Genomic DNA, 23,618 nt, shown 5'->3' with positions numbered 1-23,618 from the left:
TGATGTGGTCCCTTCTAGATGTTCCTGACACAAGTCTGGCTGCCATGTTTTGAACCAGCTGTAGTTTCCGAACCAGGCACAAGGGTAGCCCCATGTAGAGTGCATTACAGAAGTCAAGGTGTGAGGTTACCAGCGCGTGCACAACAGTCTCGAGATCCCTTACTTCCAGAAAAGGGCGCAGCTGGCGTATCAGCCGAAGCTGATAACAGGCGCTCCTGACCGTCGCATTCACCTGGAGCGATGAGTCAAGGAGCACCCCCAGACTGCAAACACAGTCACTGGAGGAGAGTGTGATCCCATCCAGGACTGGTGGTTGCAACCCAATTCTTGGTTTCGGGGCCGCTACCGGGAGCACCTCCATCTTGTTCGGATTCAGCTTCAATCTGTTTTTCCTCATCCAGCCCATTACTGCCCGAAGACATTGACTGAGAGAAGAGACGCCATTAGAATTCGAGGCCGACGAACGAGACTTTATTTTCAATTGGACTCAAAAATTTGCAAGTCACCATTCTGGGGGTGGGGGGGGGGTGGTGGGATGGATCTCCCATGGATTGGGTGGGGCTACAGTACTTCCTTAATACAGGATATGGCATTAATCATTTCTTAAGCATCTAGATTTAGATAGTCTCTGTAGCTTCCTACCAAGAAACTTTGAAATACAAACAGATAGATAGACAGACAGATGCACACACTGCAAATAAACATGATGTAGTTTTAAATTTGTATTTAGGTGCATTCCATGGGCAAAAGACAAAAACATTATTATTATTGTACAATTTAAAATATTATCTTGAGAATTTTATGATGACAAGTTTTATTTCTGTTTGCTTGTTCAAAGGAGTATTATGATGCTATTCCAGTACAGGCCAGTAATGATGGTGAGACCACAATAAAAAGACTCCTGAGAACACCTGAACACTCCAACTCTCACTTTTATCAACAGTCAATGAATACAGGACCTCTTCTCCCTTACACCAATTACAGCTTCTTCTTGAGCAGTTGCTTCCTTCTCAAGCATCAGTTAAAGAATTAGATCAACATAAAGCTCTTGAAATAGCATGTCTCTTCAAACTAATAAGTGCAAATAATTTTGGAAGTTGGGAATATACTGTAAGTATGGCAAAAATGGAAATCAAATTTTCAGTCAAGTGAAATGTATACAGAAAACAGTTGGATGCCTCTTTCAAAATCATAGTATGGAATCATGAAAATTGCTAGTTAGAAGATATGACAGTCTCAGATATATTGAATCTGCATCACCCCAGTAGCAACAAATACTCCACAAGAATTTAAGCACACAATTCCAGCACACCCCACTCTTTATATTTCTTGTCCGTTTTGTAGCATTCTCTTTTGTTCTTCATTTTGTAGCTTTCCAGTGTTCACAATTACTGGAGTTTTAGATAGCAATTGGCTGCAGCTATAAATTCCACTTACTTTTCTGAATGTGTCAGATTTGTCCCCTTTCTCTTACTGCTTTTATACTTAGTTATCAGTAAATAGGTCTCCACAGCTATTAGAAGCTGGTTGCATTTTTGCAAAACCAGCAATTCATGTAGGTTCAGACTTCCTAGGTAAAAAAACCAAAAAAACAGCAGACTTACCTTCTTCAGTTTGCCACTCTTGGTACCAACGAACACCACATTGTAGCCATTGTAGACATAAGAAGTGACAGCAGTCATCCGATCACGGCTGGATGTGTAAAGGGTGACCCCTTCTACTGGTACAGAACCTCCCAGTGGCTGGTTAATATCCAACCCACAGAAGTTATCATCTATTGGGACTGGCTGAAAGGGAGAAAGCATTTTGGTGAGTGTGAGTGACCAATAAATGAAGGAAGGGGGAAAGCAAACTGTAGACATTCCTTTTGTTCAGCTGAGCCTGAGATGGTTTGTTCAAGCTCAAAGACTAGTTTCTGTATCCCTATTTCTGTTCTAGTCTTCTTCAAGCATCACTTCAATGATTCAGTGCAATATGTTATTTTATGCACATAATTTACAAAGCTATTTGAAGACAGGTTAATATATAAATGCACAAATGTATATATGCATGCACACATTCCACTGTGAACAATGGCATTTCTTCTCTATAACACATTTGTGGCATAGAGCCCCTTGGATTTTCTAGGCTAGGACTTCATGATCTTCTGTGTTTTTTTTAATGGTTCCCCTACTACTTCTAAGAAGGAAAGACTTTGTCCACACCTTTAATGCTCAGACTGATCCTAACATGCCCATGATGTGCCACATTATTAGAAAGTCTTGCTTTATTATTTTCTGGGTTAATCACCCAATCAGTCATTAGGACTTGTATATCCTATCCTCCTTTTATGTGACCGAGTCTGAAAGATTACAGTAACACAATGTCCAGTTTCTCAAATATCTGCACTGGGAATGTAAAATGGTTGTGTGGGAATAACACTGATTTTGGGGGAGGAAAAAGAATGTGGGAAAGAAACAACTTAGATTAGTAAGTCTGGGGACAGCCACACCATCAACACTTTAATTGGTAATCTTGATACCAAGCTAATAGTCAGGAAACAGGGTCTTCTCATACAAAAACATGAACTCCCCTAATATCTCAGTAGAACTGTCTCAGTGCCCCATCAATTTTTCTTTTGTGGTATTCAGTAAAAAAAACCCTCTATATTCCCTGCCATTTAGAAGATGAGGAGATTTCAAGTGAATACCGTGAAAGTATAGGCCACAGGGCTTTGTTGTGGAAATCTGCATAAAATTACAGAAAGCCAATAATTTGGTGGATCCCATATCTGAATTTCCTACCATCTGTTTTGATTACCATAAAACCGAATCCTGTATATGTTACTTAAAAGCTAGTCCCACTGAGACCAGTAACTTTGATTCTCTTGTAAATGTATGTAAGAAAGAAATATGAGAATGATATTCTGAAACTCTGTGATACGGAAGGGATATGAAATCTGTGTGTGTGTGTGTGTGTGTGTGTGGGTACATGCATTCTTTAGAGATACTATGTGGGCTAGATACAGTAGATTCCAAAGTCAAATTGCTAAATTGTTTAAATATCCCCTACTATTTACTGAAGTGTATATAGACCTCTGCAGAATGCCATTCAAGGTCTTTTTGAGGAAAAAAAATAAGGGTGCATTTCATCATCACTTCATTTTAAAACAAACCACTCCCATCCTTTGATTTGTTTCCATAATTTAACAGACCAATGAAGCCAGCCATGCACAGAAATACTTCCTAAGCCATTTTTGGAACCTGAGATTAACTTTCTACCATCCTGGCTAGATTGATGTAGACTTTCCTGCTTCAGATCTAATTTTCTTTCTACTCTTCCTCTGCAGACAAGCTGGCAGAGACATGGTGATTGAAATCAGCTACGTCATTGTTCCTACTTGTTTGGTTTTGTGTGTGTGCGCGCGTGCGTGCATGCGTGCGCGCGCGCGCGCACACACACACACACACTCACATCTGATTCAACTCTTATTAGCATGGGATCAGGAATGACCGGGGGAAGTGCAGGTGTCTGCATTCCGAAGGGAGAAAGGAAATGGTGGCTTCCTCCTTGGAACTGTTCCCACCTTTCAGGGAAATGGCTACCTCCCTCCTTCATAACAGTCTGAGTGCAAGAGAACAGCTAACACTTCACAGTCTCAGAGAGCTTTCCCACAGGGATCCAAGGTCATGTCAGCTGAATATACAGTGACAAAAATGGTTCTCTATTCCACCAAAATATTCTAGTTAGCCCATGCAGCATCTTCTCTTCTTCGGCTTCTTGTAGACATTAATACCCCAAATCAAGGCCCCAGCTCTGGATTTTTCAGCAACCATGGATTAGTAACTTCCTGTCAATCCACGCTTTCCTTTTGTTCCATCTGGCAGTCAGTGTGAGAGAATAAATGATAACATCCTCCCTCTGTAAGCACTCAGGGTGCATTCAGAAATAAAATGCCTGAACAACAAGTGACTTGTTATTGTTGTCTAATGTGACTTGGCCCAAGCAAACAACATGAGTTTGCAAATTAAGTAGCAGACAGACAAAGGATTCTAAGTTCATAAAACATGAGAAGAACCTACTGGACCAAAGACTGATCAGTTCAAGTTTCCTGCAGTGGCAAGCCAGATACCTAAAGGAAACTCACAAGCAGGACATGAGAGTTATAGCTCTGTTAAGAGTTACTGACCACTACAGTGCAATAATGTGCACCTCTAATAGCCACATCACATTTTCATTTCTTTCCTATTGCCATGAAGCTACAGATCAAATTGATTTCATTGTAGGGATCTTTTACATTGAAAAAAGTGGGGTGACTTCTTAGTCAATGTCATTGGGGGCAGGAAAATTCAACTAATTTAGTCATTATCGTTGACTATTGCTCACAGAAAACCTTCCTGCTCAAAGATAATGCTTTTTAGTACCAGATTACAAAAAGCGATGTAATCCTTCAAATCATCTACCTCTGTTCCAATAATATAAAACAGAAAAAGTCTGGGCCATTAAAAACAACAACATCAACTTTCCATCATGATTGCATTTCTCAGTTGAATACTGAAAAAATAAAGACAGAAATAGCTTGGTACCACTTCTACTTTACACAGCACTTATATAAATGGGACTTGTTTTGAAAACATTTCCTATAAATAATTATTCCTCACTGAGGCTGATGTATGTGGTGGTGTTTTTATTTTCCACATTATGAGAAAACAGAACTAGCTCAAGGTCACAAACCTGTAGCTGACAGAAAAGTCAATGCTCCTTCTTCAAAATAAATACTGAGCCCTATCTATTAGAAAATAACAAGCTGTTCAAGGGATGTGCTCTAGATTGTTTGAGCCAATGCCAACAAAGAAGCTCATAGGTCTTAGAATTTCTGTTACTGTTCCTATGATGCTACAACTAGGATATGCCCAATATCTTCCTCCAAATAAAACTAGTTAATATGTGGTGAATATTCTTACCGCCTTGGTACATTGAACATCTTTCCCTAGCAGCCAGTTGAGTTCCAGGTTGCCCTCACCCTGGTAGCAAGATTGTAGGCGATCCTTAATTTGGGCATTGATAGCACGGATGGGAAACATGCACAGAGCTGAGTCATCAGGTGGCTGATGATACTGCTTTTGCCCCTTGGAGAAAATGGCAAAAAGGACATCATCCTGGACTGTAATATTGAGGGATCGAGCCAATACCTCTCCTGGTTTGGAAAGATAGGCTGCCTGGAGGAGTCGATATTCCACATCACCTTTGACACATCCAAAAGGCAGAGAAACATAGGAGTGAAACTTGGGGTCATCCTTGCACAGACGCACAATTCGGGATGTGTAGAATAGGTCACTGGCTGCATTGATAGATACTCCCTCAGGTGTCTCTGGCTGAACAGTCAGAAAGTAGACAAAATTGCCACTGGCAAATCCATAGATATAAAAGATATCAAAGTGAGAGACCAAGGCCAGTGTGTCTGAAGGGATTTTGATGAGGGATGAAACAAAGTCGCTGTGGAGTTCATAATCCAACATGGCTGATGACTCTGGATCACGTGGCAGTTTCCTGCTGGAGAGAGTGGGGAAGTAATCCTGCTTGCCATCCACTGCAGTACCTATGAAAAGCTTTCCATCTTCCCCCTCAGATCGAACTATAACTCCATACATAGTGCCAGTCTTGTTAACACTGGAAAGATAATGCTCCTTCTTATGTGAAGGTTCCACTAGGATGAAGAGGTCATCCAATCTCAGCAGCTTGCAGACTCCTTGGTAAAGGCTGCCACATGCCAACAGCCTATTTTCTGAGTAATCAATAATCAGCAGCTTGTTGACGTTGTTAGTTAGAGTCAAGATCTCAGTACAGGGTTGAACAATGAGCGGTGGATAACAAGACTTGTTGTCTTCCTCAGGTCCTGTCTTGTGAGCTACTAATATGGTCAAGTTTCCAGACAGTTTATAAACCCGATTGATGGCTCCCACATAGACTGCTCCAGTGGCCTGATGGACACTCAAGTGGTTGAATGTCCAGTCACGGTTCTCAGAGTGGAAGGTATTATAAATGGGAGTGCCGGTAGCATTCTGTGAAAAGAAAACCAAAAGAAGAAGCACCAAGGCCACTGGCCAGCCATCGGAGTCCCATATCCGAGGCCAGAACTTTCTCTGTTCCATCCTGTGGTGGAGTGTGAAGAGGAAGGGGAGTGTGAACCTCAGAACTCCCTGTGTGTATCTCCCACTGCAGCACTGTTCCTCACATGGTTCTACAGACATAAAATGTAAAACAAAACAAAAATATATATGAAAAAACCAGATGCAAAGATCAAACAATCAGACCTAAAATGTCCTGTAAACAGAGACAAGTGAAGCAGGCTTTTTCATTAAAGAATCTTTGAAATAAAATGAAGACACTTCTGAATCCCTGAGCCAGGTTTCCATTTGGGTAAACCAGGCAGGCTTTAGCACTCTGTTCCGCCTCTGTGCATTAATTGTTACACAATTTAAATGCTCATAATATGCTCTGAGTCATGAGTTCATTCATCTGCAGGAGAGAATAATCAATCTCAGCCCCAAAGACAAGTATGTTTTGCAGGCAGTTCACCTACCCAGTCATCAGATCTAACAACCCAGGCAGGAGTGGTGGTGTTTTTCCATGTGCTTCTGTAAGGTAAGTAAGAAGGTTTCTTTCTGTCCACAAAATCCACAAAGATTACAATTTAATTAAAGGGAAAGATATATCCGGCAGCAGTAGCTTATGTGTCTGCAACATCTCCTGTTTTGTTTCTACATACCTCAGATACACTGCCTTCTTGGTGCCTTAGGCTATGCCTGTACTCTCTGTAATTGGCAGGTCCATTGACTGTTTGCTTAATGCCAATGGGATGCATTCTGTGCCTCAGGTAGCAGGTGAGATAAGCAACACTCATTCATTAATCTGAAACTATAAAGGGAATCTTGAACCACCACATCTCACCCTGCTAAAGACAAAGAATCCTGACACATTTAAAATACCATGAAATTATTGCAATGAGAGCTTGGAAAAATTCTTTCTGGATTAAAACCTCCCAGAATATTGCAAAGTAACATTTCCAAGTTATGACAGAATCATAGAATCATAGAGTTTCAAGGGCCATCCAGTCCAACCCCTCCTGCCATGCAGGAACTCACAATCAAAGCATCCCTGTCAGATGGCCATCCAGCCTCTATTTAAAGACCTCCAAGGAAGGAGACTCTATCACCCTCCGAGGGAGTGTGTTCTACTGTCGAACAGCCCTTACTGTCAGGAAGTTCCTCCTAATGTTGAGGTGGAATCTATTTTCCTGTAGCTTGCATCCATTGCTGTGAGTCCTGTTTTCTGGAGCAGCAGAAAACAAGATCGCACCATCCTCAACATGACATCCCTTCAAATATTTAAACAAGGCTATCATATCATCTCTTAACCTTCTCTTCTCCAGGCTAAACATCCCCATCTCCCTAGGTCTCTCCTCAAAAGGCATGGCTTCTAGACCCTTCACAATTTTAGTTGCCCTCCTCTGTACACACTGCAGTTTCTCAACATCCTTTTTGAATTGTGGTGCCCAGAACTGTACACAGTATTCTAGGTGAGGCCTGACCAAGGCAGAATAGAGTGGCACTATTACTTCCCTTGAACTAGACACTATACTTTTATTGATGTAGCCTAAAACTGCATTGGCCTTTTTAGTTGCTGCATCACACTGTTGACTCATGTTCAACTTGTGGTCTAGTAGGACTCCTAGATCCCTTTCACATGTAGTCTCATTAAGCCAGATGTCCCCCATCCTATATCTATGTATTCCATTTTTTTTGCCCTAAGTGCAGTACTTTAGCACTCTTGGAAGAAACAGATTTTCTAGATCCAATTCAAACTGGATATAAGGCAGGCTATAGAGTTGAGATGGCCTTGGTCGCCTTAGTCAATGATCTCTGTCTGGGCACTGGCAGGGGAAGTGTGACCCTGCTGGTGCTCTTAGACATCTCAGCGGCCTTCAATACCATTGACCATGGTGTCCATCTGGAACCCCTGAGTGAGTTGGGAATCGGAGGCTCTGCTTTGCAGCGGTTCCGATCCTACCTCTCAGGAAGATTCCAGATGGTGTTGCTTGGGGACAGTTATTCGGCCAAGAGGGAGTTCAGATTGGACGTCCCCCAAGGCACGATTCTGTCCCCAATGCTATTCAACATTTACATGAAGCTGCTGGCTGAGATCATATGGAGACATGGGGCGGGGTGTTATCAGTACGTTGATGACACCCAAATATATTTCTCTATTTCTCAGACTGATGCAGTGACTAAGGATGGCATCTCTCCTCTGAATGCTTGTCTTAATGCAGACTGGATGAGGGAAAATAAACTCAAGTTGAATCCAGGTAAGACGGAGGTACTTGTAATAGAGACTACCAATTCTGGAATGGAGTTATGCCAGCCAGTTCTGGATGGGGTCACACCTCCCCTGAAGGACTCTGTTCACAGTCTGGGGGTGCTCCTAGACTCGTCTCTCCATCTGATGGCTCAGGTGGATGTGATGGTCAGGTGCACTTGCTATCAGCTTTGGCTGATACGCCAGCTGTGCCCCTTTCTGGAGTGGGAAGACCTTGAAATACTGGTATAGGCACTGGTAACCTCTCGGCTCAACTTCTGTAACACGCTCTACATGGGGCTACCTTTGTGTAAAGTTCGGAAACTTCAATTGGTACAGAATATGGCAGCCAGGCTGGTTACTGGCAAACCTAGATCTGCCCATATCACTCCTGTTTTAAGATCCCTTCACTGGCTGCCTATTAGTTTCCGGGCAAGATACAAAGTGTTTTCTTCAGAAAACAAGTCTTCATTTTGTACACCTACAAAAATGTCTGGTTTACATGTAGGTAGAAGAACATTATCTTGTGAGCTTATTTGGGTCCCTTTTGGGAGAAAAATAGCATAAAAATGAAATAAAGTAACATAATAAATTTCTTGGATGCTAGGGCCTGTGGGAGCCAAGTTTCATCCATGCACAACTCTTGCTCACCCATCAAAATAAGAATTTTCTTTTACAAAGAACAGAGTTTGGTACATGTAGCCCAGCACTCTGTATTCTGATTGGCAGCATCCTTCCAAGGCTATATCCTTTCTTCTACCTGGGCTTCTTCAGCTGGAGATGTTTGGTAATGAATATGGGAATCTTCTACATGACCTATACTGCTTTCATACAGAAAGGGCACATGAAAAGAAATATTGAAAAAGGCTAAGATGTTGCCTTCTCTCAATACACTCATTCATTCTCTTCCTTGCCAGACAGCTTACTCTCTCTCCCTATTATCTTTTCCCATCCCTGCTCAACCTTTGGTTCTCCCAGTACTTGTGGACAATGTTCAACATCAGTTTGGCATTTTCCCCTCATTGGTCAGACCCAAAGAACTGAAAATTCAGAAAATGAATGAAACACCTCATCAGTACCAGCACAATTACAAAAGATCACAAATCCCTTTCAGGTGTGGAAAAATATTCTTTTCATCTAATAGATAAAGTATCCACATTGGTAATTATTGAGTTAGTGCAAGTCTAGAAAATCAGTATGCAGAAGAAAAGTGTAGCAGCTTTGAGACTAACTGAAAGAAAGAAGCTGGTAGCATGAGTTTTCCTGTACTTGAACCTACTTCCTCAGATGCATGAGGTGGATTAGAGGCAGACCAAAATAAGCTGGTTATGTTTGAGGATCATTTTAAATTCAAAACCTTGTGGGCATGGAGATGAGGTGACAAGTTCAACTTTAGATCTGTCTCTGAGCTTTCCAGTCCACCTCATGCATCTGAGGAAGTAAGCTGAAGCCTACCAAAGCCCATCTTTCTTTTAGATAATCTGAAAGGTGCTACAAGATCATTTTGCATACAGAGATCCTTAAGTGTGCTTTCAAGTTACCTGATGATTTATAGTGAGCCCATTAATTTCATAGGGTTTCCTTAGGCAAGGAAATCTCAGATGAGTTGGCCGGTTCTTTCCTCTGAAATATAGCCTACAGCATCCCCTGGAAAAACTTCAGAAAGGTCTTCCTGCCACAACACAGACATGACTGACATACTTTGTTCAAAAGCCATGTAACCTTATTGTAAACAGTTTCCCAGGGCTCCTCTTACTTACACTCTGCATTGCATTGAACGCAGTAGTGACACTTGCAGGCTCTCTTGTTCCACTGCCCCTTTTCTTTTCTGACTGCTATCTGAAGCTCATTCTGACTAGGAATGGCTCAACCCCTACTCTTTGCTGTCACAGCAGGGCAGTCCTTGATTGGCTCTGTCATGAACTAGCTGTAGCTTCTTTTCAATGTAAGCTTGTATCCTTTTCTTTTTCTTATTTTTTGATCTGTACACTGGCCATCAACTGTGCCAAATACCTGTTTGAAAGAACATTCCTTGTAAGAGGGTCAGGTTTAGCCAGTGTACTCTTCCTTTACAATGAAACTATTATCTGAATCCAGGCAAGAAAGAATGTTATTTAGACAAGGCCTGGGATTGCTATAGCTCCTTCTTAAGCAGTTTTAGACACATGCTTCCAACACTAAAGCCTCTGATTTTTAGTATACATAGTGTTCACATCACAGGAGCTATTTCTGGAAACTGGCACATGGATCTGAACTATTTGTTATGATCATTGCAAGAAACACCAATATCATACCAATGTTTATATAGCAAATGTATAAAGTAACACATCCATTTTTAAGTGTCCATATACACATGTCTTAGAAATATGGTCAACCCTGTTTTTCGTGCATATATAAGTGATTATTTTAAAATGTAAGTATAAGCAACTTTTAATTCCACTTGCTATGATGTTTTCTGGAGAAACATAGAAGTGTTTCTTTTATGAATGGTAATATGAAATATTACCTTGCTACAGTGCACAGACCTAGACCAGCCATTAGGAATTTTGAACATCAAGAAAGTATAGAGAATTGTTAGCTGTTTAACAAATTTCTTCTGCCCAGGTGAACATCAAACATGTTCCTTAGATTGTCTCTGTAGCCATCAAAATAACTTATTTGCCTCGGATACTATCCACCATGATTTGAGTGAGAAGGCAGACCTTAGGCAAATGCTTTGAGCAAATCCTGTATTATTCCAATTTGCTTCATTGAAGGCAGATAAGATATTCTGGTAGTGACCAAGATTAAATAGATAAATCGATGAATTCTGATGTGGTTGGTTGATGAGTGAGAGTCTCCTTTCAGATAATTTTTATCAGAATTTTGAAAAAAAAATGCAAAATTAAAATGCAGGAGTAAGGAAATTGACAGTTGTGCCCATCGAATTGTATTTCAGCACTACTCTACGAGAGTGATGGCTTTTCCTTTGTTAGTGGAAAGGTGATTCCTGTCCAGGATTTTTGCTAGCAGTTCAGGACTGTCTAAGGTACTGAAGCTATTTAGGAATAGGATCGGTACCTAGGAGTGGATTCACTGCCCCATTGACATAGGAGCCACCATTCGACACTGCTCTAGCATTCGGTGGAATGAAATAAATGTCATCATAGTTTCTGATATAAAACTGTAGGCCTCACCAAACATACAGCTTCCTCTTCTAAGCAACTTCTTACACCGATAAAGGGAACTAACATCACAGAACCATAGTGGCACAGGAAGTTGTGCATATGCCTAATGAGGCCTGTTTATACCTCAGAAACTTTCCCAATTCACCATACTCTGAAAGGTTTCCCATGTAGCCTCCTGAAGAGATATGTAGAACCTAAAAAGTTCACATTTTGGTGACATTTTATAGGGTTATTAATAAAGCTAATAAAGCTACTGTCCAATAGAGAATTCCCCCTCTCTCCCCGAGGCCAATCTGGATGATTTTGCTTTTTAAAATTTCCAGAGTTATTTTTGGCATCTTCACAAAATAGTTTAAAATCCCAATATAGGCATGTGTTTAAAAGGATGAAGACCTGAATCCATATAATTTGAATTTAGTTGCCTCTTCCAAGCTAATGATGTCTGAAGGGTTTGAAGTTTACTACTTACACAAAAATGATCTCAATGTACAGATGAGCAGGTTGCATATTTTACAAGAGCATTAGAAATACATGTTGCTTGGCCCCCATTCTGTGTTTCGGTATTTGCATATGCACCAAACCATACTTTCCTGCAGAAGTGATGAATCAAATTATATCAGTCCCATTTCATTTGGGTCCAAATCCAGGAGCCAATTCCACCTGGAGCAGACCCACTGAATCAGTGAGAACTTGGTAAATCAACATGTACATATGTTCCCTTGACTGAATGAGTTTACTCTATCTTGAATTAACAATTGGATATATTCTTAATCCTTACCCCCACTATTTTTACAAACATTAATTTCCCCAGATACTCAGTGCCTATTCACAGAATCATCTGTTCTTGTTGCAGTTACCAGAATACAGCTTACCAGCTGTCTGTATGGCCGACATCAACAAGATTTCATTTTCTGCGTGGTAACAAAGATTTTCCTAGTGTTTGCCAGCAAATCAGGCTGCAATAGGAAAATAAAAAGTGGCACCTCCAGAAGCTGACTGGATCAGCAGTTGGTTCCATTTGATTCTTGTTTCAAGACTAGTAACAGGTCAATACTTTCTACTGTGCCTGGGAGTAGTGATATCATAGCAGCCACAAAAGAGATCACATACAATTCTTTCCTTCTGTCACACCTCAGTATCTGCTACCTAAGGTTTTCACATCAATAATTCTAATGGTAGGGATGGCTCCGTCATTGTATGCTGAAATCTGGATCCTGAAATTCTGTTTGTTAGCCTGATGGAGAGGGTACCATATGTACACTTTTCAATCAATAACTTCTGACAGTTGTTTTTGAATTCAGTGAATGTAAGTCAACTACACTGGTACTAAATAGACCAAAATAAATGAGATAGGTGTTGAAAGAGTTGGAACAAGACATTTTGGAAATGCCTTCTACCAATCTGCTTTTCCTCTTATTCAAACTGAGGCAACTGTTGAGCAGAATTAAGACTCATAAGACTGAGATTTCCATAGGAAATGAGAAGCTTGTCTTATAAAAATACTGTTGTGTGATACAGGCTTACATCAGAGAGCCTTTTATCCACCCTTCCGGGATCTGAAGTTATTAAAAGCCATCTCTCTCTCTCTCTCTCTCTCTCTCTCTCTGTGTGTGTGTGTGTGTGTGTGCGTGTGAGTGATTTCCCTCCTGCAAAACAATCACCCCCTTCCTCAAGCAATAGAAGGAAAAACAACAACAACCTCCACAAGGATGAGCAATATGAGATGAAATGCTTTATGCTCCTTAATCCCTTTTCCACCTAAAATGTCCCCACTTACCTGAAAGACTGTGGAATATAGCTACACAATGTATTTACAGAATAATAGCTGCAAAGCAAGAATCAGATCTTCTTTAACTTAATCCTGTGAAACCGCTTAAATGAAACAGCTTCAAAAAGCTTGTTATCCAAGTGACAGTTCCAATACGAATTCAAACACCTGAGGCTTCAGGTTTGTAATGCGATAAAGTTCTAGCAAATCATATGGTCAAAAGAGCACCAGAAATTAGAAGCATTTGTTCTATGATTTTGGCCATGATAACCATCCAGTCTTTGATATGTGTAATACTTCATGTGGAGAAAATTTGTTCTGTTTGTATTTCCACTCTTCTGTGTTAGTTATGGAACACTATTCTGCCTTGTGTACTTTATACTCCCAGTCTTCTATATGCTATGCCTTACAGATGGGAGAATAAATTCAGTTGCTGGAATCCTAACAGATACCCCACCCTGTCACACTTTCTAAGTATTGTATGGATCTTTCTGCAGTCAAAATGGCATTACACATGTCCACAAGGGAAATACTAACAAGTTTGGCAGAAACAGGGCAAGGTTTTCACATGGACATAGCTGGCTGGAGCCTTGAGTAACAGGGCACTGTACTGCAAAATTTTGTTGCAAGTCCAACTCAAGGTTTCCATAAATATAAATAAACATCTCTGTGCTTTTTATGGCCTGTCATTGCCAGGTTCTCCTTCTGAAGAAAAAGCTGCTTTTTCTATTACTATTTACTACAAAAGAGAGGAAATGTCATTCCTAATACCTCATCCAAGAGACTCATCTAGCCCAGCTTTCTTTTTAAAGAATGGACCATGTCCAGTTGTGAATTGGAATTCACAATCAAGGCAAGAACATTTGCTCCCTCCTTGTTGTTTAACCATATTGACTAGTAGACAGAAATGCTAAATGTAGTACAAAACATAGAAGTTCCATTTAGCCATCATGTTTGATAGCATATTGATAGGCAATAAAGTTATGATTGGGTAGTTAGACCAGGAGCTTGCCCTTGCCCAAGGAGACTTCCTCAAAGAAGAGGCATGGAAATATAACCCACTATGGTTCCAGAAGTGCCTTGGGGGCTGGTCAGACAGGGAAAAAGGGGCACACAGAGGCTCCTCCTTTATTGTTGTGGCAACGATGTGGTCAGAAAAAGGAGCTGCAAAACATGGCTCCTTTTTCTGCCGCTGCAAAGGCGCCATTAGCATCCTGGACTGGCGCAGTGACATTTGTTGTGTGCCGTGCCATTTGGACGCACTCGCCAAAATGGTGCTATGAGAGTGTGATAGGGCTCAGGAGTGAGAGGACACTCCGCTGTTCCAAGCCCTTAAATCAGCCCCAGGACGGCGCTTTTGTCTGTCTGTATCAGGCCTTGTTTGACTTATCTGGCTCTGACAGAACCTCAACTCACATCTTAATCCCTGCTTGAATCACTAATTCTGCCCTCTTTCATACACATGAAAAGTGAAAACAGCAGCAAAGCTGTTCTGAAGCCCAGAATTAATGTAGGAGGGCCCTTTCACACTACACAAGTATAGCATTATAATTCCACTAACTGCTATGGTTCCATCCCATGGAATTCTGGGATCTATACTTTAGGGTGGGGCATTTAGAATTCTCAACCAGTGACTTCCAGTACCTCCCCAAACTACAAACCCCAGGATTCCATAGGATAAAGCTATGACATTTAAAGTGAAATAATTGTGCAGTGTGAAATTACAGTGGAGGTACCCATTTAGGATGGTGAGTTTAATGATGTTATTACACGGGCGGGCCTCATTCTCACTACAGTCGTGTTAGTAAAAGGAAATGGATGCACACTGGTTTGGGACCATTTACTATTACATGTCTTTTCAATAGCATAACTGGGGCTGTTTCTGTCACTGATGGTCCCTCATGCTCTCTTCCACACTCCTCCTTAATCCCCATTAAGTGTGCCTTTCATTTAAAAAAAAAAAAAACTTTGCAACATAATTTAGTAATTATGGCAATGTGATTTAGTAAACAAGAAAAGAAAAGTGAAAATGAGAAAGAAAGAAAGAAAAAACACCTTGCTGTGGAATAGTAAAGGGAAGGGAGGAGAGGAGGAGATTGATAGCATGTGACTGCCCAATATCAACACTACAGCTGGAGGAAATTATCACATCTGACTAATAGGACAGCAGCACAATTGACAAGTTCTCTCCAACAATGAAAAGGGAAATGACTTGAAGGCACACAACACATACACAAAAACAACAATATCTCAGAGGCAAAGCAGCAATGCAAAGCAGCAGAGGGAGATGACGTCATGTGCTAAGTATTGCCAAAGGTGATATTCTCTGACTTTAATATCAGTTATAAAGCCTCGTGGGATAATCTTCTGAAAGAATGAAAATGCAGGTAGAAAAATAAGTTTACCATCATCAACAGGAGGAACATTTATTAAAGAAATAAATTATTGGATAGAAATAGCCTTTTCCTTTCTAAACTTATCTAAAAGAGAAAAGGATGGGAGAGAGACATGTGGCAGCATGTCCTCCTTCATCAATGAACAGGCAGGAAAACTGGCACCCCCACCCCCACCACCCCTTTTACAACACTCACTCAATTAACCCTGGCTGAACTACACAATGCTATCTACCCACAACACTTCTGGGATAGGTGGTTGACATAGGAAGGAAAAGCAAGCAGGAAGGCAGAAGATTCTAATCCCTTGCTGTCTAAGACATCACATCCCTAGTGGACAAGAGAGCAGAAAGAACAAGTGTAGAAGCTCCTGTTTCCTCCAACATTATGAAAATTGAATGATCAAATTTCAGGAAGGGGAGAGGCTAACAATAAACTCTCAGTCTCTTCTGGATTTTAACTGGATTAAGAGCTCCTTACTGATCTCTCTCCTCCTTTATTTAGCATACATTTTGGCACTCACTGTTGCTCATGGATCATCATATTGGAGTGGGCAATCTATAGCATCCAAACTGATTGTGGTCTTTGTCTTTTCCTGGTATGGTTCACAAAGCTACTGCCCACCTGCTCACCCAGTTTGGCTGTTAGCAGTGTTGTGATAACAATCTCAGTGTGGAGAAATGGGGAGATGGGAGATCTGAAAGTATCTTCCAAAACCTAATGTTTCGGTTTCATTGATCATTTTCCCTCCTAGTGGAAAGTGATCCCTGGAGGTCAGAAGAAACTTTCATTTCCACCCCAGGAACAATTATAACATCTCAATGGACAGGGATGGGTGATTTATGTCTGCCTCTGTGTACATGGGCCTTCAGGTCACCTGTTGACTTATGACATTCTCAAGAATTTCATAGGGTTTCCTTAGGCAAGGAATAGCCAGAGGTGCTTTTGCCAGTTCCTTCCGCTGAAATATAGCCTTCTATACCTGGTATTCATCAATGGTCTCCCATTCAAGTACTAACCAGGGCTGACCCTGCTTAGCCTCAAAGATCAGACAGGGTCTGGTGCCTTGGGAGTATTTTCACTGCATAAAAAACCCAGTTTTTGAGACCCATTACTGGACTAAGAATATGGGAGACCAGGGTTCAAATTTCCACTCAATCATGGAAATCCACTAGGCAACCTTGGGCAAATCACATTATCCTCTGAATAAATCTTGTCAAGAAAACCCAACTGTAAGTCAGAATTGACTTGAAGGAACATAACTACAACAATCCCTACATGGCAAGGCTTTTGTGTGTATATGTGGCTACCCAGATGATGCCACATATGACTTGTGGTTTTGAAAAGGTTGTCTACTCTAGGATTACCAAAATAATACCTGTGGAGAACAAGTGAATGCACTCCCATACAAAGAAAAAGAAATTCCTCCACATAAAAAACAAGCATGGCTAGGAGAAGCCTAGGCTAAAGCACAGATATTCAACATCTCTCTTTATTAGCCATAGACTTCTTGGATGTGTGGGCAAAGACAAGTCCATATCCAAGTTTGAGGAACACTTGACAAAAGTGGCCGCCTCACTTACTGGAGGCCCTGCACCACATACTTCCATCCTGCAGGCCCGGCCGCACCCCAGCATGCCTTGCAAGGGCAGGTGAGACTGCAGTTGGCTTGCCAGAGAGGAAAGGGAGGAACTTCTGCCTCTGGCTGGGAATTTCATTTCCCAGCATGCTCGGGAAGCGAGCGGTCCCTTCTCATTGGATCCTTTGGGCAGCCAATTGGTTGGCTGGACCTGGAGGCAGAGCTCCCTCCCTCTCTCAGCACCTCCCTTAAACTGGGGACTATTTAATAATAATAATAATAATAATAATAATAATAATTTTTTTATTTCTATTTCCCACCTCTCCCTATGGATCGAGGCGGGATCACATCAATATCGACAATACAAATTGTAAAGTGCACAACAGATTAAAAACAACATTATATAACAATAGTATACTATACAATACTAATCAGCCAGCAGTGTTGCGACAGGGGAATTAAAGCATCTGAATGTCTGTTTTCCATATTATCAAATCAGAGTGGGAGTATTCAACTATAGCAGGTCGAGTGGATATGCCCACCGGAAGAGATCTGTCTTTAATGCCTTCTTAAAGGCTTCTAGTGTGGTAATAAGACGGATCTCTTCCAGTAAGTTGTTCCATAATTTTGGGTCCACGGCTGTAAATGCTTTATGGGAAGTAGTGACCAGTCTAGTTTTTGTGTATTCTAGCAGTTTCTTCCCTGAGGTTCTAAGAGAGCGGGGCGGATTGTGTAGGGAGAGGTGTTCCCTTAAGTAACTCGGGCTCGAGCCATGAGTTTAAGGCCACGTGGCGTACATTGTAGACACCATTATTGTTCGGCTCTCCCACCCTCCCTCCCTGGTTTTAGGGTGTATCTTGTCACAACTTTTAGGGGCAGTAGCATAGGTCATGGATCTGGTGGTTGTGGTTTGATTGGGACTCCTTCAGGACCTGGGAACACTGGGGGCATGCACTGTGCCCATTGAGGAAGCTACATCGTGGTAGCGCCTACCAATGACTAGGGGCTTACCTGAGAACATGCGATCGGCCGGTTGCATGTCTGTGAGATGGCATTTTTCATAGCCCCATGCCATCCCGAAGCCTGGCCGTGACCAGGCATTTCGGTTCATCGAACAACTGGAGGATTGATCGATGCTCCAGATCCAGACCTCATTATTTGGGACAACCCTAGTTTTGTTGCTGTTTGTTTAATAAAGTTGTGGCCTTTCCTCCATTTCCAGATCCTGGTCTTCTTTGGCGGCTTCCCTCCACAGCAAGTAGGTTCCTATGTCTATGTTTTCTCTCAGCAGAGCTTGGAAGAAACACACTACTAGGAACAGGACTGCCTGTAACATGCCACTTTTTTCAGGACAATAAGTACTATAATAGGAAATAATTGTTTATTTCATGTAATGAGTACTTATTGCATCACATTATTGGTCTCATGGTACAAAAAATGCTTTTGAGGGACATTTCAAGCAGTAGAAGCTTCCTCAATTCAACTTACCTTGTGGAGGACCCCATAGCAGGCATCAGCACCAGTGGATACTAATACCAAACCTGGAAAACCCTTGTACTTAAAGGTTGCTTATGTGAGAAATGATATAAACCACCACATCATGTTTTACTCAATTATCACTTGCCCTTGGGAAGCAAAGAACTAAAGAGATGGTATAATGCTGTGAGTTAAGAAACCACTGATGCAGAAATTGACATATTGTTAAGCTACACACTCTTAGACTAAGCTCCTATCTGCAATGTGGGGGAAATGATGGTGATCTGCCTTTGAAGAACTGTGACAAGGATTACTGAGAAAATACATGTGGAGTACTTTCAATAAGCACATATACTGCCCCTGCTAAGATTTTAATAGATCTCAGAAACTTCTGCTGGAGTTCTTGGATATATCTTTTAATCTTCTATTCTTCCACTCTGTCCTTCACCTTCAAATCAGAGGTGATATTCTCCCAACTCACAAGGCTAAAATCTGTAAATGAACATGACCAACTCAGCTGCTTCTGAAATTATAGTACTTGAGTAGCAAAACATCCAAAGACATAGAAGATTGTTTCAGCAGGTATTCCAAAATCTCTGTCCTAAAATAAGCTATATTTGAGGGTCAGCTAAAACATTAACTGTAAAATGTTGCTGTTCCCCTTTGTTGGTATTTTACTCCAGGGATAGTAACTACATGGATGGTGGGACCACTTTTCTCCCATCCACTGCCTTTCCTGTGTCCCTCACATCCCTGACAGTAGACAGAAATGCCTGGTTTTTTTGGCTGTATCCCAGTGAATTTGTGTCATTTTGGCCAGGATACAATGAGAAAAGCAGATATAAGAGACCTTTGGGAGTGTGATATGGAAGAGCTTTGTTTTGGTATGATTTTTCAGGTGAATATTGCTTGAAAGATGTGCCAAAAATAGATTGGCATGGGCTTCAGGAGCTGCAAAATGGGGTCTGAGGCTGCATGAGCCCTAAGGGCTACAGTTTCCCCACTCCTGTTTTATTTATATGGTGCTGGAGAAGAGTGCTGAGGATACTGTGGACACCAAAAAAGACAAATAAATGGGTCCTAGAAAAGTTAGAGCCTAAAATCTCCTTGGAAGCCATGATAACTAAACTGATGTTGTTATACTTTGGTCACATCATGAGAAGGCCCAGCTCATTGGGAAAAAAAACATAATGCTAGGAAAGGCTGAAGACAGTAGAAGGAGAGGAAGACTACACACTAATGGATGGACTCTATTAAGGAGATCATGGGTATGAATTTACAGGGCCTAAGCAGAGCAGTGGAGGATAGGGAGTCTTGGAGATGTCTCATCTATAGGGTCACCATGAGTCGAGATTGACTTGAAGGTGGTTAACAACAATAAATTAAGGGAACTTGAGTCGGGACCAGATAGTGGAAAAGATATTGCAGGAACAACCCTGTGAATACCCCAACCTGGCCATGCTATAATCCAAAAATGTTAATTTTCCAAGATTGCATTTGGATCACCATCCTTGAAGAAAGTTTAATCCTTCCCACCACCACTACCAGACATGGGCTAGGAGCCTATTGGTTAAGTGTGTTAACATTTCTTCTAGAAAGAGACAGGTTTTTAGAAGTAACTAAGACATTCCTTGGGGTCATTAGCAAAGCTGTGGGGCTGGCTCGGTGGGAAGACAGTAATAACAGGCAGCAATTCATCTGAGTGTTTACTCCTTCTCGTCTTGGAGATTTTTTCATTTGTAGCCATTGTTATCTGACCCAGTGTTAATGAAAGGAAAACTACAATTCCTATTATGAGAAGGAAAGCTGCAGCAGCAGAGCTGGAGACAGTTACTGTGAGGTGAACATGAATTAGAGTGTAGAAACTGAACAGGGCTGGAATGCAAGGTTACTGACTCACCTTTCAGCTCAACCTCACTCATATTTCCTCTCATTAATTTCTCAAGTCAACTTTTACAAAATAAAAATCTCCATCCTTCTTTCTGGAAAGAAGATCATTTCCAAAGGGCAAAATTAAGTGGCTTAGGTACTTGTGCTCCAAAGATAACACTCAAGGCTGCTAACTGCTTTTCAAGTGAACAAAAGGAGTCTGATAACCTGTAATAGACACCAGTGACCAGAACATGAGAACAACACTTTCATAGTAGCTTTGTTCCTTGACAAAATGACAGTACAGTCTGGAAGCAGATGTCAAAGTAGGATTGTGTGTATGTGTGTGTGTGTGTCCACATGTGCACTCACGCACAACTGAAAAAGGAAGAACATTAGAATGAAAAATATACATCATTTGTGTTTAGTTGTGTAAAAGATTTCTGACTACAGGTATATCTTAGTTAACAAGGTAGATGTGTTCCTGGGCATTATTTCTTTAATAGAAAAATTGGTACCAGAGGCAGAAATGGCATGGAAAGTATAGGGATAGTGTCCTACACCACAAAAAGGAAGAGCAGTTCAACATGTTTCAGTAAACATTTTGTTCAAAATTAAGAATATGCATGTGAAATGAAATGACAGATTAGGTTAATATTGTGAACCTTTTAGAGACCCACTGGAGACTATTTGAATATATCCAGGGGTAATTTTTGTTGTTGTTGTATGCCGCTTTGATTGCCTGGCAAAAAGCAGGATAGAAATTAAAAATATATATTATTATTTATTTATTTACTTTATTTCATCAGCATCCACTTTTGTTTTGATTTCCATTTGATGACCAGATTGGTTCTTCCATGACCAGACATTGTTAAAATGTCTGAGATAAAAGTAGTCAATACATGCTTCAGGATATTTATCAGAAAAGAAAGCTCCTTTAAACTCCACAAAAATGTATTAAAATTAAAATTACCCTTCTAAAATTGTAATTGGTTGTCTTTAATATTTTTCTATATTAGTTATTTATCAGTAGTCCACAGAACTAATGGAAATGCACTCCTAGAACATTGAAGAGGCAATAACTGGTCAAGGGATCTAGGTTATGTACTGAAAATCAAATAGTTTAATGGGATAGGGCTTTGCTTATTGAGCTTTACTTTGCCTATAAAATACTTTCATTAAAAGAGCATTCTGTCATACTGCTGCACCTCTCTATAATTTGTCCACCTGTCTATATCTAGTACAGATAATATATAACCCCATACAAGGCAATATTACTATTTAATACAAAGATATAAAATATTATTTGGAGAACTGATTATAACAAGTGATTTAGATCCCACTGTGTAATAACTATACAAATCTCTTTTGCAGATAAATGAAAGTGAGAGACTACACTTTGAAGCAGCTAGCCCATAGTATTCAACACAAGTATATCACAACCCAGCCTCAAAGTGATTCCTAGCAGTGAATGTTTTCTTTCTTTGGTTTTTTTTCCCCCTTTGTTTTTTTGTTTTTGTTTAAGATACTTCTAAAAGAGACAGAGAAAGGATGACCAGATGCCAAAGGGAACAAAACTCCCTTCCCTTTAATAGTCTTACAGAAGGGGGAATTTCAGCAACTACAGTTTCCTTCAGCCCTGTGTGATAACTTTCATCTGTCAAAATATCTTCTTCCATGTCAGTATTAATGGTACCGGAGTGCTCTCAAGCCCTTACATCTTGGTGCTTGAAAGACAAAAGAAGGAGGAAAAACATGGTTGGTGACAGTTATTATTAAATGTAGGTTCAATGCACAGTTCCACTGGGCAGATTGGAATAAAAGCTGGCTTCTGTACCTGGAAAGGATGGGGACTACAAAGATCCACAGTACTTCCAGTTCTTTTATGTTGAATCTAGTATCCAGATCTAGTATCATGCACAAGTTATGCTCAGCCCAAGCAACTTGGGAAGCCTTACACTTGGTATCAGCATTGGGATACCTTTTTTAAAAAAATACAAAGTACTGTATATACTCAACTATAAGTTATGCTCATGTATAAGTCTAGGGCAGGTTTTGGGGGGGAAATTATGGATTTTGATAGGACCCTTGGGTAAGTTGAGGGGAAAACTTAGGGAAATGCAACAAAGGATCCAAATGATAAAGCAAATACTAAAGAACCTACAAAATTGTGGCAAGTATAACGGTTTTGGCTTCCACTAAAGTTTGGATGGAAAAGAGAGCAGAGGGAGGTCAGTGCTTCCAGGACAGATTATATTCTTGCCTTTCACCAGAGGATGGTTCCTTTTTTAATAAGAGTAAAAGTATAGTATTTACATTGACTCATTGATAAGTCAACCTAGGTTTTTGGGGTCAATTTTTTGACTAAAATTTCTAAAGGAGGTAAAATGCAAGTGTTTGATTTGAGAGTGAGTCCATCAAGTGGTGGAGAACTTTTGGGTCTCTAGATGTTTTGGGCTTCACCTCCCAGTATCTCCAATCAGTTTAGCCCGTGGTCATGAATTATGGCATTGCTGTCCAAAATATCCAATGGGTCAAGGGTTCCTCTCCTGTTTTATATCCTCTTCTATCTCTCTGTACTTTTTTTTTTATCACACTGCCCTCTTAACTTTCCACTGGATGAGTTGTCACTGTGCAGCTTCACTTCTGAAACCATGCCATTTTTAAAACATCTTTGTAACTGGAGGCCCAAGTGGATTTCGTGGCTCAGGGTGCTCTGTACCACCTTTGACTGGTCTGCTAGATTTTGGTTCCTACAAAGACATGCATAACTTAGCTACAGTAATCAATGGAATTGTAACTTTTTTATTACTGTTGTAATACACTCCATGGTCTTGCTCCCTGCTGACCTGTCCCAAATCAAGCCGGCTTTCTGGCCCCTCTCCATGGCCAGCAAAAAGAGTTCTGGGCAGGAACAGGCAGATGAGGCCTCCTTCCTGCACCAGCGATCAAGGCAAGTGACACAGAGATCAGGCGGGAGAGCCTTAAGCAGGCTAAGCCCTGCCCACTCCCTGCTAACAGCCGCAGAAGCG

General features: G+C 40.9%; 1 protein-coding gene across 2 annotated transcripts in view; it reads right to left on the bottom strand.

Moving 5' to 3' along the window:
- PLXNA2 (plexin A2) overlaps positions 1–23,618 on the bottom strand; it is a 586,503-nt gene that overhangs the window by 520,006 nt on the left and 42,879 nt on the right. The window contains exons 2-3 of one of the 2 annotated variants that reach the window (XM_089514441.1): positions 4,944–6,220; positions 1,605–1,787 (exon numbers count right to left, since the gene is read on the bottom strand). In XM_089514441.1, the coding sequence (XP_089370567.1) occupies positions 1,605–1,787; positions 4,944–6,131 (1,371 nt within the window). In that variant the 5' untranslated portion in view covers positions 6,132–6,220. The remainder of the gene's footprint in view (positions 1–1,604; positions 1,788–4,943; positions 6,221–23,618) is intronic. The other variant, XM_089514442.1, reaches the window with a different exon arrangement.

Source organism: Sceloporus occidentalis, unplaced genomic scaffold (genome assembly GCF_023333645.1).
Source record: "Sceloporus occidentalis isolate IW3139 unplaced genomic scaffold, rSceOcc1.0.p SCAF_3, whole genome shotgun sequence".
Taxonomy (NCBI): Eukaryota; Metazoa; Chordata; class Lepidosauria; order Squamata; family Phrynosomatidae; genus Sceloporus; species Sceloporus occidentalis.
Note: the sequence above shows the minus strand (reverse complement) of the source record. Positions and strands in the feature narration are given on the sequence as shown.